At 41.3% G+C, this 15,322-nt stretch overlaps 1 protein-coding gene across 1 annotated transcript in view; it reads left to right on the forward strand.

The window, feature by feature from the left end:
- The first annotated feature begins 15,100 nt into the window (after positions 1–15,100).
- Positions 15,101–15,322, forward strand: part of SUCNR1 (succinate receptor 1) — a 29,881-nt gene continuing 29,659 nt past the window's right edge. The window contains exon 1 of the mRNA XM_053711743.1: positions 15,101–15,211. Coding sequence (XP_053567718.1) covers positions 15,101–15,211 — 111 coding nt within the window. The remainder of the gene's footprint in view (positions 15,212–15,322) is intronic.

Here is a 15,322-nt window from a genome sequence, read left to right on the forward strand (position 1 = left end):
CTGATCCCTGGCTTGTTCCTGACTCTGCTGTTCTCCTTGTTCCTGACTCGGCTCGTCTGACTATTCGCTTTGGTTCCTGACTCGGCTCGTCTGACTACCAGCTCTGGTTTTGATTCCTGGCTTGTTATTTGACTTGTGGACTTTTTTTTTTTTTTTTGCTATTAATAAAGGTGTGATAATTTTTGCACTTCTGGTCTCAGTCTGATTCCTGGCACTCTGACAGGTAGCTTGTAGGGTTAATTTTAGCTTTAGAGTGGAGATCAGCCTCCCGCCTGAAACATCCCACCCCCTGACCCCTCCCAAACAGCTCTCTTCCCTCCCCCACCCCACAATTGTCCCCGCCATCTGGAGTACTGGCAGAAAGTCTGCCAGTACTAAAATAAAAGGCTTTTTTAAATTGTTTTTATTATTATTATTTTAAAATATTTATTCTGTCTTTTAAGATCCTCCCTTAGCCCCCAACCTTCCTGATCTCCCCCCAAACAGCTCTCTAACCCTCCTCCCTCTACCTTATTGTCCGCCATCTTGGGTACTGGCAGCTGTCTGCCAGTAGCCAGTTGTCCATATAATTCAGGTTTTTTTTTAATTAAAATATAAAACCCTATTTTTCTGTAGTGTAGCTTCCCCCTGATTACCCTACCCCCCCCTCCCTGATCCCTTTCCAAAAAAAATTCCCCCTCCCTCTCCCTTTCCCCTACCCCTCTCCCTCCTTTCATTGAGTATAATGGACATGTGCGCGTACACACACGCGTGGCGCATGCAGAAATAGCATGCAGAAATAGTTGCTGGTCCTTAAGGGCATAATGACCAATGTCATACAGGGTACGACGTTGGTGTTTAAGGGGTTAATTTAATATTTTTGGCTGCAATACCTCATATTGGACACCGGTGGCAACAGGCAACTGAAATGTAGCTTTGTTTGCAAAATACTACAGAGAAATATATTTTCTTATATATTTTTAAAGTGTTTCTTAATACACTTATATTTTGTAGCTCAATAAAATATTTGTTCAGTATACATGTGACTATCTGGCTCAAGTGAGCATGTACACTTTAAGACTAAGCATGATTATATTGATTTAGTATGTATTCTTATACATTCAAACACTAGACCTGTGTACAACATTAAATCTATACAACATACACACATATATATATATATATTCTTCCCACTGATAATATCTTAAGAGATGTACCCAAAAGTCATGTTTCTATAAGGGGACTTAAATGTATTTTAATTCATAATTTCAGTATAAGATTAATTAATATTTTAGTTCATATTCTGATATAATATCTCCACCTTTATCTTATATCATATACATACCATGTGAGTAGCTGTCTGATGTAATTCTGTAGTAATTAATATCATTATAGATATACAGGTATATATATATATATCCCCTTAATATTGAGTGCATATAACTATATGATACAATTCATGGCACACATTACATAGGCATTTATATACCAGTATCTACTAGTCATATTTGGAAACTTAATTTCACACCAGATTCCTGAAACAAAGAAAAAATTACTTTGTTACTTTGTTGAAAATTACAAAACAAATTAATACAACACACAGAGAAAACCCAGCACTCACTTACAAGCTCACAGCTAAGATTTAAAAGCAATCTTGCATTGTGTGGCTGTTTTAGGGTCCCAGGTATCGGAAAGGACCTTGGCGAGGTACCCGGGCTTGTCCCATTTGGCCAGATGCGGTAACTAACCTTTCCATTTTTGCTTTTAAATCTTAGCTGAGAGCTTGTAAGTGAGTGCTGGGTTTTCTCTGTGTGTTGTATTAATTTGTTTTGTAATTTTCCCTATGGTTCTTGCACCCAAACCTGTCTGGGGTTAACTGCCTGTGACTCTGGGGACAGCACATCTTCCTGTGAGGGCCAGTGGCACCCAGGGCTGAGCATGTTGCAGGGTCATGGGATGTGTACCTGGTCCGGTATGAGAGTGCAGTTCCCTTCCGTGTTTTGTATATGTCTAGGGTGATTACATATGCCTGTGCACCCTTCCCTTGTTCCCAGTTTGTTTGGATTTGAAAGCTTGCATTGTGTGGCTGTTTTAGGGTCCCAGGTATTGGAAAGGACCTTGACGAGGTACCTGGGCTTGATCCCATTTGGCCAGATGCGGTACCTAACCTTTCCATTTTTGCTTTTAAATCTTAGCTGAGAGCTTGTAAGTGAGTGCTGGGTTTTCTCTGTGTGTTGTATTAATTTGTTTTGTAATTTTTCCTATGGTTCTTGCACCCAAACCTGTCTGGGGTTAACTGCCTGTGACTCTGGAGACAGCACAGCTTCCTGTGAGTGCCAGTGGCACCCAGTGCTGTGCATGTTGCAGGGTCATGGGATGTGTACCCGGTCCGGTATGAGAGTGCAGTTCCCTTTCGTGTTTTGTATATCTCTAGGGTGATTACCTATGCCTGTGCACCCTTCCCTTGTTCCCAGTTTGTTTGGATTTAAAAGCTTGCATAGTGTGGCTGTTTTAGGGTCCCAGGTATTGGAAAGGACCTTGATGAGGTACCTGGGCTTGACCCATTTGGTCAGATGCGGTAACTAACCTTTTCATTTTTGCTTTTAAATCTTAGCTGAGAGCTTGTACGTGAGTGCTGGATTTTCTCTGTGTGTTTTATATATATATATATATATATATATATATATATATATATATATATATATATATATCTCAATTAAATATCACTCACTAATACCCTGACATCAGTATGTCAGACTTATTGTATAGTGTTGAATAGCAATTAATCCCTGTGTGTATGTGCACAGCTCAGCATGTCAGACATGGTATATTATATACATTAGCACTGCAGAATCTGATTGAACTCAACAGTCTAACAACCGATAATAATAATCAATCACTGTGTGTGGTGCACAGCTCAGCATATCAGTCTTATTATATAGTAATCAATCACTGTGTGTGTGCACAGCTCAGTGTGTCAAACTTATTGTATGATGTTGTATGGTAATTAATCACTGTGTGTATGTGCACAGCTCAGTGTGTCAGACTTATTGTATAGTGTTGTATAGTAATTAATCACATTGTGGGGTGAATAGCCCAGCATCTCAGACTTATTGTATAATGTTTTATATCAATAATTTTGTGTATGTGCACAGCTCAGTGTGTCATACTTATTGTTTAGTGTTGTATAGTAATCAATCACTTTGTATGTGCACAGATCAGTGTTTCAGACTTATTGTATAGTGCTGTATAGTAATCAATCGCAGTATGTGCACAGCTCAGTGTATCAGACATATTGTATAGTGTTGTATAGTAATTAGTCACTGTGAATGTGCACAGATCAGCGTGTCAGACTTATTCTATAGTGTTGTATAGTAAACAATCACTGTGAATGCAGGGCCGGCCTTTGGGCAAGCATGGGGGCCCCCACTGCACTGGTTGAAATTAAAAAAATAAATAAATTTACATTTTTTTATTCCCCGTTTTTTTTTATTTTAATTTGGCACCATTTTTTTTACCGCAAAAACAGCATGTGGAGCGACCGAGCGGAAGCAATGGTGACAGGCAGTCAATCATCATTGGTGGCGATCTGAATGATTGGAGGATATACACTTTTATTCTCCAATCATTCAGCTAGTAAGAGGTGGGTGGTGAGTGACTGGCTGGTGCTGAGAGGGGAGGAGGCGGGAGCAGTGAGGTTCCACCCACGTCATGTCACGTGATTCAGACCAGTCAGTTTGAGTCATTCAAGTGCAGGGCAGGAGACTGGAGAGAGAGAGTGGGACCGGACCAGAGGAGTGAGTCAGTGACAGTGAGTAGTCAGGGGCTGGGCTGGCCTGGGTGTTCACTGCACAGTACCGTCGCTCCTCTGCTTAGTGTTGTGCTAATGTGCTGCTTAGTTTGTTCAGTTGCTTACCAATCTGCCTTCAGCCTGGCCTGCAGTACTGACACAGGGATGGGGGCATAATTTTATTGCAGGGGGGGCTGCTGTGGACATCATTTTATTATTGGGGGCATCATTTTATTGCAGGGGTGCTGTGCTTATGGGAGCTGCTGGGGGCATCATTTTATTGCAGGGGTGCTGCTGGGGCCATCACTTATGGCTGGAGGCATAATTTTTATTGCAGGAGGGCTGGGGGCATCATTTTATTGCAGGGGGCTGGCTGGGGCATCACTTATTGCTGGGGCATCATTTTATTGCAGGGGGGATGGCTGGGGGCATCAGGGGGCATTATTTTATTGCACGGGGGGCTGGTTGGGGGCATCATTTTACTGCGGGGGGCTGGCTGGGGGTATCATTTTATTGCAGGGGGGCTGGCTAGGGGCATCATTTTATTGCAGGGGGGCTGGCTGGGGGCATCATTTTATTGCAGGGGGGCTGCTGGGGCATCATTTATGGCTGGAGGCATAATTATTTTGCAGGAGGACTGGGGGCATCATTTTATTGCAGGAGGTTTGAGGAAATCATTTTATTGCTGGGGGCATCATTTTATTGCAGGGGGGCTCAGGGCATTATTTTATTTCAGGGGGGCTGGGGGCATCATTTTATTGCTGGGGGTATCATTTTATTGCAGGGGTGCTGGGAGCATCATTTTACTGCAGGGGGCTGCTGCGAGCATCATTTTATTGCAGGGGGCTGCTGGGGGCATAATTTTATTGCAGGGGGCTTCTGGGGGCATAATTTTATTGCAGGGGTGCTGCTGGGGGCATCACTTATGGATGGGGCATCATTTTATTGCAGGGGGCTGAGGAAATCATTTTATTGCTGGGGGCATCATTTTTTTGCAGGGGGCTTCATTTTATTGCTGGGGGGCTGGCCTGAGGCCTTCATTTTATTGCTATGGGCATCATAAATTCCAGGGGGGCTTAGGGCATCTTTTTATTGCTGGGGGTATACTTTGATTGCAGGGGTACTGGGAGCATCATTTTATTGCAGGGGTGCTGGAAGCATCATTTTATTGCAGGGGGCTGCTGAGAGCATCATTTTTTTTTTATTATTATTTTTTTTTAATAATATTTTTTTATTGAAGTCACAAACAGATACAACCAGAGGGTATGACCCAAAACATTTACAGAAAAGTGCAAATACAATTTTGTTAAATACATGTTACAGACAAAACCCTACAGTAAGGGCATACTGTATCCAAATAGCACACACAATGTTATAAAGTTTGGGCAGTTTACAGTGAGACTTCAGTTTTACAATAAAGGTAATAACAATATGACAAAAATAGTCCTCCCTGGGCTATATAGAAGGCAAGTTAGAATGACTCAGATACAATTAGGGCCAGGGGCGAGTTAGCTTTATAGATTAAAGGGTGGGGGGAATGCAGCGGGCAAGAGCCGCTCGAAATATAATAGGGGGGGTGGAGGGGGGTTGTGGAGGGGGGGTGGAGGGCGGAGCCAATCGGGATGTCAATCTTATAATAACTATTATCGGGACACTCTGGCCTAGATTTGGAGTTTTGTCGGTAACGACCCGAAAATCTAACGCCGGCTTTTTTCTGGCCGCACCATAAAAATAACTCTGGTATCGAGAGTCCTCATAAAGGCTGCGTTAGGCTCCAAAAAAGGAGCGTAGAGCATTTTTAACGCAGCTTCAATTCTCGATACATGGATATGATTGCTAGTATTAAATGGGTCACATTTTAATGGGGTTATTTAAGCTTAACTGGAGCTTTTTGTAAGTATTTTAGATTTGTATAGGTTGAACTCGATGGACTTCAGTCTTTTTTCAACCTTATCTACTATGTTACTATGTTACTATGATACCAGAGTTGCTTACGGACACGGCCAGCCTCAAAAACGTGCTCGTGCACGATTCCCCCATAGGAAACAATGGGGCTGTTTGAGCTGAAAAAAAACCTAACACCTGCAAAAAAGCCGCGTTCAGCTCCTAACGCAGCCCCATTGTTTGCTATGCGGTAACCCTTCCTACGTCTGCACTTAACACTCTAACATGTACCCCGAGTCTAAACACCCCTAACCTTACACTTATTAACCCCTAATCTGCCGCCCCCGCTATCGCTGACCCCTGCATATTATTATTAACCCCTAATCTTCCGCTCCGTAAACCGCTGCTACTTACATTATCCCTATGTACCCCTAATCTGGTTCCCTAACATCGCCGACCCCTATATTATATTTATTAACCCCTAATCTGCCCCCCTCAACGTCGCCTCCACCTGCCTACACTTATTAACCCCTAATCTGCCGAGTGGACCTGAGAGCTACTATAATAAAGTTATTAACCCCTAATCCGCCTCACTAACCCTATAATAAATAGTATTAACCCCTAATCTGCCCTCCCTAACATCGCCGACACCTAACTTCAATTATTAACCCCTAATCTGCCGACCGGAGCTCACCGCTATTCTAATAAATGTATTAACCCCTAAAGCTAAGTCTAACCCTAACACTAACACCCCCCTAAGTTAAATATAATTTTAATCTAACAAAATTAATTAACTCTTATTAAATAAATTATTCCTATTTAAAGCTAAATACTTACCTGTAAAATAAATCCTAATATAGCTACAATATAAATTATATTTATATTATAGCTATTTTAGGATTAATATTTATTTTACAGGTAACTTTGTATTTATTTTAACAAGGTACAATAGCTATTAAATAGTTAAGAACTATTTAATAGCTAAAATAGTTAAAATAATTAAAAATTTACCTGTAAAAGAAATCCTAACCTAACTTACAATTAAAACTAACACTATACTATCAATAAATTAATTAAATAAACTACCTACAATTACCTACAATTAACCTAACACTACACTATCAATAAATTAATTAAATACAATTCCTACAAATAAATACAATTAAATAAACTTGCTAAAGTACAAAAAATAAAAAAGAACTAAGTTACAAAAAATAAAAAAATATCTACAAACATAAGAAAAATATTACAACAATTTTAAACTAATTACACCTACTCTAAGCCCCCTAATAAAACAACAAAGCCCCCCAAAATAAAAAATGCCCTACCCTATTCTAAATTACTAAAGTTAAAAGCTCTTTTACCTTACCAGCCCTGAACAGGGCCCTTTGCGGGGCATGCCCCAAGAAGTTCAGCTCTTTTGCCTGTAAAAAAAAAACATACAATACCCCCCCCAACATTACAACCCACATACCCCTAATCTAACCCAAACCCCCCTTAAATAAACCTAACACTAAGCCCCTGAAGATCATCCTACCTTGTCTTCACCTCACCAGATATCACCGATCCGTCCTGGCTCCAAAATCTTCATCCAACCCAAGCGGGGGTTGGCGATCCATCATCCGGTGCCTGAAGAGGTCCAGAAGAGGCTCCAAAGTCTTCATCCTATCCGGGAAGAAGAGGCGATCCGGACCGGCAACCATCTTGATCCAAGCGGCATCTTCTATCTTCATCCGATGACGACCGGCTCCATCCTGAAGACCTCCACCGCGGACCCATCTTCTTCCGGCGACGTCCAACTGCAGAATGACGGTTCCTTTAAGGGACGTCATCCAAGATGACGTCCCTATAATTCCGATTGGCTGATAGGATTCTATCAGCCAATCGGAATTAAGGTAGGAAAATTCTGATTGGCTGATGGAATCAGCCAATCAGAATCAAGTTCAATCCGATTGGCTGATCCAATCAGCCAATCAGATTGAGCTTGCATTCTATTGGCTGTTCCGATCAGCCAATAGAATGCGAGCTCAATCTGATTGGCTGATTGGATCAGCCAATCGGATTGAACTTGATTCTGATTGGCTGATTCCATCAGCCAATCAGAATATTCCTACCTTAATTCAGATTGGCTGATAGAATCCTATCAGCCAATCGGAATTCGAGGGATGCCATCTTGGATGACGTCATTTAAAGGAACCGTCATTCGTCGTTCAGTCGTCGGCCAGGATGGATGTTCCGCGGTGGAGGTCTTCAGGATGCTGCCGCTTCGCTCCGGATGGATGCCGCTTGGATGAAGACTTCAATCGGATGGAAGACCTCTTCTGCCCTGCTTGGATGAAGACTTCAGCCGGATCATGGACCTCTTCAGCCCCCCGCTTGGGCTTGGATCAGGACATCGGAGGAGCTCTTCTGGACCGATCGGTGAACCTGGTATGGTGAAGACAAGGTAGGATGATCTTCAGGAGCTTAGTGTTAGGTTTATTTAAGGGGGGTTTGGGTTAGATTAGGGGTATGTGGGTGGTGGGTTGTAATGTTGGGGGGCTTGGGTATTGTATGTTTTTTTTTACAGGCAAAAGAGCTGTATTTCTTGGGGCATGCCCCGCAAAGGGCCCTGTTCAGGGCTGGTAAGGTAAAAGAGCTTTGAACTTTAGTAATTTAGAATAGGGTAGGGCATTTTTTTATTTTGGGGGGCTTTGTTATTTTATTAGGGGGCTTAGAGTAGGTGTAATTAGTTTAAAATTGTTGTAATATTTTTCTTATGTTTGTAAATTTTTTTTTATTTTTTGTAACTTAGTTCTTTTTTATTTTTTGTACTTTAGCTAGTTTATTTAATTGTATTTATTTGTAGCAATTGTATTTAATTAATTTATTGATAGTGTAGTGTTAGGTTAATTGTAGGTAATTGTAGGTAGTTTATTTAATTAATTTTTTGATAGTCTAGTGTTAGGTTTATTTGTAACTTAGGTTAGGATTTCTTTTACAGGTAAATTTGTAATTATTTTAACTATTTTAGCTATTAAATAGTTCTTAACTATTTAATAGCTATTGTACCTGGTTAAAATAAATACAAAGTTACCTGTAAAATAAATATAAATCCTAAAATAGCTATAATATAATTATAATTTATATTGTAGCTATATTAGGGTTTATTTTACAGGTAAGTATTTAGCTTTAAATAGGAATAATTTATTTAATAAAAGTTAATTAATTTCGTTAGATTTAAATTATATTTAACTTAGGGGGGTGTTAGTATTAGGGTTAGACTTAGCTTTAGGGGTTAAGACATTTATTAGAATAGCGGCGAGATTCGGTCGGCAGATTAGGGGTTAATAATTGAAGTTAGGTGTCGGCGATGTTAGGGAGGGCAGATTAGGGGTTAATACTATTTATGATAGGGTTAGTGAGGCGGATTAGGGGTTAATAACTTTATTATAGTAGCGTTCAGGTCCGGTCGGCAGATCAGGGGTTAATAAGTGTAGGCAGGTGGAGGCGACGTTGAGGGGGGCAGATTAGGGGTAATAAATATAATACAGGGGTCGGCGGTGTTAGGGGCAGCAGATTAGGGGTACATAAGGATAACGTAGGTGGCGGCGCTTTGCGGTCGGCAGATTAGGGGTTAATAAGTGTAGGCAGGTGGAGGCGACGTTGAGGGGGGCAGATTAGGGGTTAATAAATATAATACAGGGGTCGGCGGTGTTAGGGGCAGCAGATTAGGGGTACATAAGTATAACGTAGGTGGCGGTCGGCAGATTAGGGGTTAAAAATTTTTTTCGAGTGTCGGTGATGTGGGGGGACCTCGGTTTAGGGGTAAATAGGTAGTTTATGGGTGTTAGTGTACTTTAGAGCACAGTAGTTAAGAGCTTTATAAACCGGCGTTAGCCCAGAAAGCTCTTAACTACTGACTTTTTTCCTGCGGCTGGAGTTTTGTCGTTAGATGTCTAACGCTCACTTCAGAAACGACTCTAAATACCGGAGTTATAAAAATCCCATTGGAAAGATAGGATACGCAATTTACGTAAGGGGATCTGCGGTATGGAAAAGTCGCGGCTGGAAAGTGAGCGTTAGACCCTATTTTGAGTGACTCCAAATACCGGCGGTAGCCTAAAACCAGCGTTAGGAGCCTCTAACGCTGGTTTTCACGGCTACCGCCAAACTCCAAATCTAGGCCTAGGTGAGCATTGTTTTTAATTGCCACGTAAATTCTTACAAATAGATAGACGGGGTATAAAGTAGTTATGAATATCGACATGGAAGCATAATGAGGTTAATCTCAAGGCCTAAACTGTATATCTCTTACATGTCCAAGATAGAACTATCCTCCACCTCCTAAAACAAGGGTACCAAGTATGAATATAAGTTAACACCACTAATATGGGGATTTACCCAAAAGTACCGGTAGAATTATGTCCTGAGAGAGCTATATAACTCCAACAAAGACATAAAATATATAATAGTGACTCAGATAGATCTATAGGGTATATAGGGGATGTAGATCTGTGGGATAAATTAAATAGGAGGGTAGTTATCTTACACTTCTGCAAATGGAGTTTGACATATAGAGGCATAGCATATACACAAAAAAGTATCACTGTGGCGAAAGCATGCTGGACAGTGTAGTATACCCAGATAATTTAATGTAGCAAGTGAACCTAAATGAGTATGTTACTCAGAGAATTATAGCGGGGGTCTAGCTTCAATTAAATATTACCAGCAATGCTTTGAGTAAACTGTAAGCTCAGAAAGATCTATAGGGTATATAGGGAAGGTAGATCTATAGAATAGATTAAATAGGGGGGGTAGGCATCTTACATTTCTGCAGATGAAATTCGACATATAGAGGTTTAGCATATATTCAAAGAGATATCACTGTGGTAAAAACATGCTGTACATTGCATTATACCCAGATAGTTTAATGTGGTAAATGAGCCTGAATGAGTATGTTAATCTGCTTAGGTGGTGGCTTCAGTCAGAATAGTCTTCCACTGTACTCATAAGATGATATTATCTTAATTCACTTATAAGGTCATTATATGCTGATACCTTATAATTGGTATGTGGATATCTGTATAAATAGCACTAATTTACCCGACATAATAAGTATTAGCTAAGTGAGACTAGATACTATAATTTAAACTGATCTACATTCATCAATAAAATTGTATTTTACTGTCTCGGCCGCAGACAGTACTGTTGTAAAATATAATAGATTCATGCAGATTAGTCACTACACTACAGTTGTCTCAACTGATGTATGCCATTTACTTAAAAAGTATTTCCATAACTTTACTGATCCTGGCCTTACTGTTGATCCCAAGGAGGAAGACAACTAGATAGCAGTGGTTGACACCACTAGGCTCCAGCCTACTTAAATTATGATATTACTTCACAATAAAGATATATATTTAAGTCTCATACACAATAACTTATTTCTGCGATCAAATAGTTTCTAAGCTATGTAAATTTAGAAACCGCTTCATTGTATGTGTAATATAATAAGCTTAATGCAGCCGGTTTCCCATCTATCTAACTAATGTATTTAAAAACTCAAAGCCACCTCAATCCCTATTCTATACCTTTGGGCATAGATGTAGTTCTGACTATAATTATGTTGACAATGAACAAAAGAGAAATGATTAAAAAAAAAACAAAAAAAAACAAAAAACCTTGAAATCTCTCTAAACGCTTGAAGGGGTAATAGAGTTAGCCTATATGGTGATGGGACTGGAGATAAGTACGCAAAAACTGAAGGACCTGATGTGGAAGCACTTTTATATCAATCTAGACAAAGAGATCTTATCTGGATCCAATTACACAGAACTTGTGAACAGCATCTTGCAAAGCTCCATACATTCACGTCAAAGCTAACTGCATTTTGTGTGGGGAGCTAAGTTTCAATATGTTTAGCTGTAGCCTATTAATGAGTCAGTCACTGCTTCAAATATGAATTAGAGCCCATTTCCTATGGGGTTGTGCTAAACTATTATATTCACTCATAAATTCTAGGAGTATATGTAATTATTTGATAGCATTACTTTAACTTAGTAAATACAAGAAACAGACACAAGAACAAACATATAATGGAAACAAACACTCGCTTTCATTTCTGCATAGCAGGGCAGTTTCTTAGTGTTAGTGTTCCTTCTGTTGAAATATACACAGAGACCTTGATTTGAAGAACAAACAAAGAACGTTGTAAACAAACATAACTGTGGTAGCCAAAAGAGAAGAAAAAAGGCAGTGAGATTAAAGTGAATGTCTTAGCGGGCTAAACAGTCTGATGTAGGTGGACCTGTAAGTTTCTCTATCTCAGCCAACTCCCGATTGCCTCCGGCCTCGCATGGAATCCCACAGAAGCAGTCCACATTTTGGCTCAATGCCAATCTTATAGCCTTGAGTGGATCGGATAACTCCGGTATCTAGGACCAGTGGATGGTCTTGTCTGCTTGGAGTCGTATGAATACCTGTGTGCTGAGTAACGGTCAGGAGGCTCAGAGTATCCCACGCCGGCACTGACACTGATTGAGCTGCACATGATGGAGAAACAAGTGACGCCATGTTGTATGCACACTTGAGGGGACTACTGTGGGAGACGTTGCGGTCATGTTCCAAGACACCTGTAGAGTTCTGCATATATCGGTTAGGCTTCTTCTCAATGAGGAGATCTGTAGTTAGTTTCTTTGATGCGCTGACTGCGTCCACAACACTGGCTCTCCTAGTGCAAAGGCCATCGCCTTCCCATCCGGTGCCCAACGAATGTTCAATAATTGGGGTGACAACAAGAGGTACATCACCTGGTGGGTTTCCGATTAAAAAGATAGACCGATCTCCCTCCAAGTGGGCTTTGTGATCCACTAGATCTTCACACTGCGGCTCTGTGGTCTTGACAGGTATCTCCTGCGTACTTATGGCTGGTTCCATGCGCATGTCACTCAATATACTCCCGAGGCTTTCAAATTGAGCAGACATCTGCAAGTTAAAGTTCATTAATAGCTTATGGATGAACACATAGCCGTCCTCCATAGTCACAAGCGATACGATGCCTCAGTGGCGCTGGTAGACCTTAGAGAACTGGGAGGGGTGGGAAGCTCTAATAGTAGGCCCGTACTGATGAAATTAAGATTAGATCTCTTCGGTTAGTGTTCTGGCGATCCAGTGCTTCTCCTAAGCCTCATAACAATATTTCCAGTACAATAATAATCGCTAAACCATTATTAAAAGTTACTTATGAGGCTAAAGTAGCAGGAGCCTTGTCTCTGTGCGTCTGCTCTTGTTGATAGCTGGCTCCGCCCCCCCCCATTTGTATCTTTTAATGGTCTGAGAGCATCATTTTATTGCAGGGGGCTGCTGGGAGCATCATTTTATAAGCTCCATACATTCACGTCAAAGCTAACTGCATTTTGTGTGGGGAGCTAAGTTTCAATATGTTTAGCTGTAGCCTATTAATGAGTCAGTCACTGCTTCAAATATGAATTAGAGCCCATTTCCTATGGGGTTGTGCTAAACTATTATATTCACTCATAAATTCTAGGAGTATATGTAATTATTTGATAGCATTACTTTAACTTAGTAAATACAAGAAACAGACACAAGAACAAACATATAATGGAAACAAACACTCGCTCTCATTTCTGCATAGCAGGGCAGTTTCTTAGTGTTAGTGTTCCTTCTGTTGAAATATACACAGAGACCTTGATTTGAAGAACAAACAAAGAACGTTGTAAACAAACATAACTGTGGTAGCCAAAAGAGAAGAAAAAAGGCAGTGAGATTAAAGTGAATGTCTTAGCGGGCTAAACAGTCTGATGTAGGCGGACCTGTAAGTTTCTCTATCTCAGCCAACTCCCGATTGCCTCCGGCCTCATATGGAATCCCACAGAAGCAGTCCACATTTTGGCTCAATGCCAATCTTATAGCCTTGAGTGGATCGGATAACTCCGGTATCTAGGACCAGTGGATGGTCTTGTCTGCTTGGAGTCGTATGAATACCTGTGTGCTGTGTAACGGTCAGGAGGCTCAGAGTATCCCACGCCGGCACTGACACTGATTGAGCTGCACATGATGGAGAAACAAGTGACGCCATGTTGTATGCACACTTGAGGGGACTACTGTGGGAGACGTTGCGGTCATGTTCCAAGACGCCTGTAGAGTTCTGCATATATCGGTTAGGCTTCTTCTCAATGAGGAGATCTGTAGTTAGTTTCTTTGATGCGCTGACTGCGTCCACAACACTGACTCTCCTAGTGCAAAGGCCATCGCCTTCCCATCTGGTGCCCAACGAATGTTCAATAATTGGGGTGACAACAAGAGGTACATCACCTGGTGGGTTTCCGATTAAAAAGATAGACCGATCTCCCTCCAAGTGGGCTTTGTGATCCACTAGATCTTCACACTGCGGCTCTGTGGTCTTGACAGGTATCTCCTGCGTACTTATGGCTGGTTCCATGCGCATGTCACTTAATATACTCCCGAGGCTTTCAAATTGAGCAGACATCTGCAAGTTAAAGTCCATTAATAGCTTATGGATGAACACATAGCCGTCCTCCATAGTCACAAGCGATACGATGCCTCAGTGGGGCTGGTAGACCTTAGAGAACTGGGAGGGGTGGGAAGCTCTAATAGTAGGCCCGTACTGATGAAATTAAGATTAGATCTCTTCGGTTAGTGTTCTGGCGATCCAGTGCTTCTCCTAAGCCTCATAACAATATTTCCAGTACAATAATAATCGCTAAACCATTATTAAAAGTGACTTATGAGGCTAAAGTAGCAGGAGCCTTGTTGCTGTGCGTCTGCTCTTGTTGATAACTGGCTCCGCCCCCCCCAATTTGTATCTTTTAATGGTCTGAGAGCATCATTTTATTGCAGGGGGCTGCTGGGAGCATCATTTTATTGCAGGGGTGCTGGGGGGAATAATTTATTCCTGGGGGCATAATTTATTACAGAGGGGGGCTGGGAGCATAATGTTATTGCAGGGGTGCTGGGGACATCAGTTTATTGCTGGGGGCATAATTTTATTGCAGGGGGCTGCTAGGGGCATACATTTATTGCAGGGGGGCTACTGGGGGCATCATTTAATGCTGGGGGCATCATTTATTACAGAGCGGGCTGGGAACATAATTGTATTGCAGGGGTGCTGGTGGGCGAATCATTTATTGCTGGGGCATCATTTATTACAGAGGGGGGCTGGGAGCATAATTTGATTGCAGGGGTGCTGAGGGGAATCATTTATTGCTGGGGGCATAATTTATTACAGAGGTAGGCTGGGAGCATAATTTGATTTCAGGGGTTCTGTGGGGAATAATTTATTCCTGGGGGCATAATTTATTACAGAGGGGGGCTGGGAACATAATGTTATTGCAGGGGTGCTGGGGGAAACAGTTTATTGCAGGGGGCAAAAAAAAAACCTTGAAATCTCTCTAAATGCTTGATGGGGTAATAGAGTTAGCCTATATGGTGATGGGACTGGAGATAAGTACGCAAAAACTGAAGGACCTGACGTGGAAGCACTTTTATATCAATCTAGACAAAGAGATCTTATCTGGATCCAATTACACAGAACTTGTGAACAGCATCTTGCAAAGCTCCATACATTCACGTCAAAGCTAACTGCATTTTGTGTGGGGAGCTAAGTTTCAATATGTTTAGCTGTAGCCTATTAATGAGTCAGTCACT

Source organism: Bombina bombina, chromosome 4, assembly GCF_027579735.1.
Source record: "Bombina bombina isolate aBomBom1 chromosome 4, aBomBom1.pri, whole genome shotgun sequence".
NCBI lineage: Eukaryota > Metazoa > Chordata > Amphibia > Anura > Bombinatoridae > Bombina > Bombina bombina.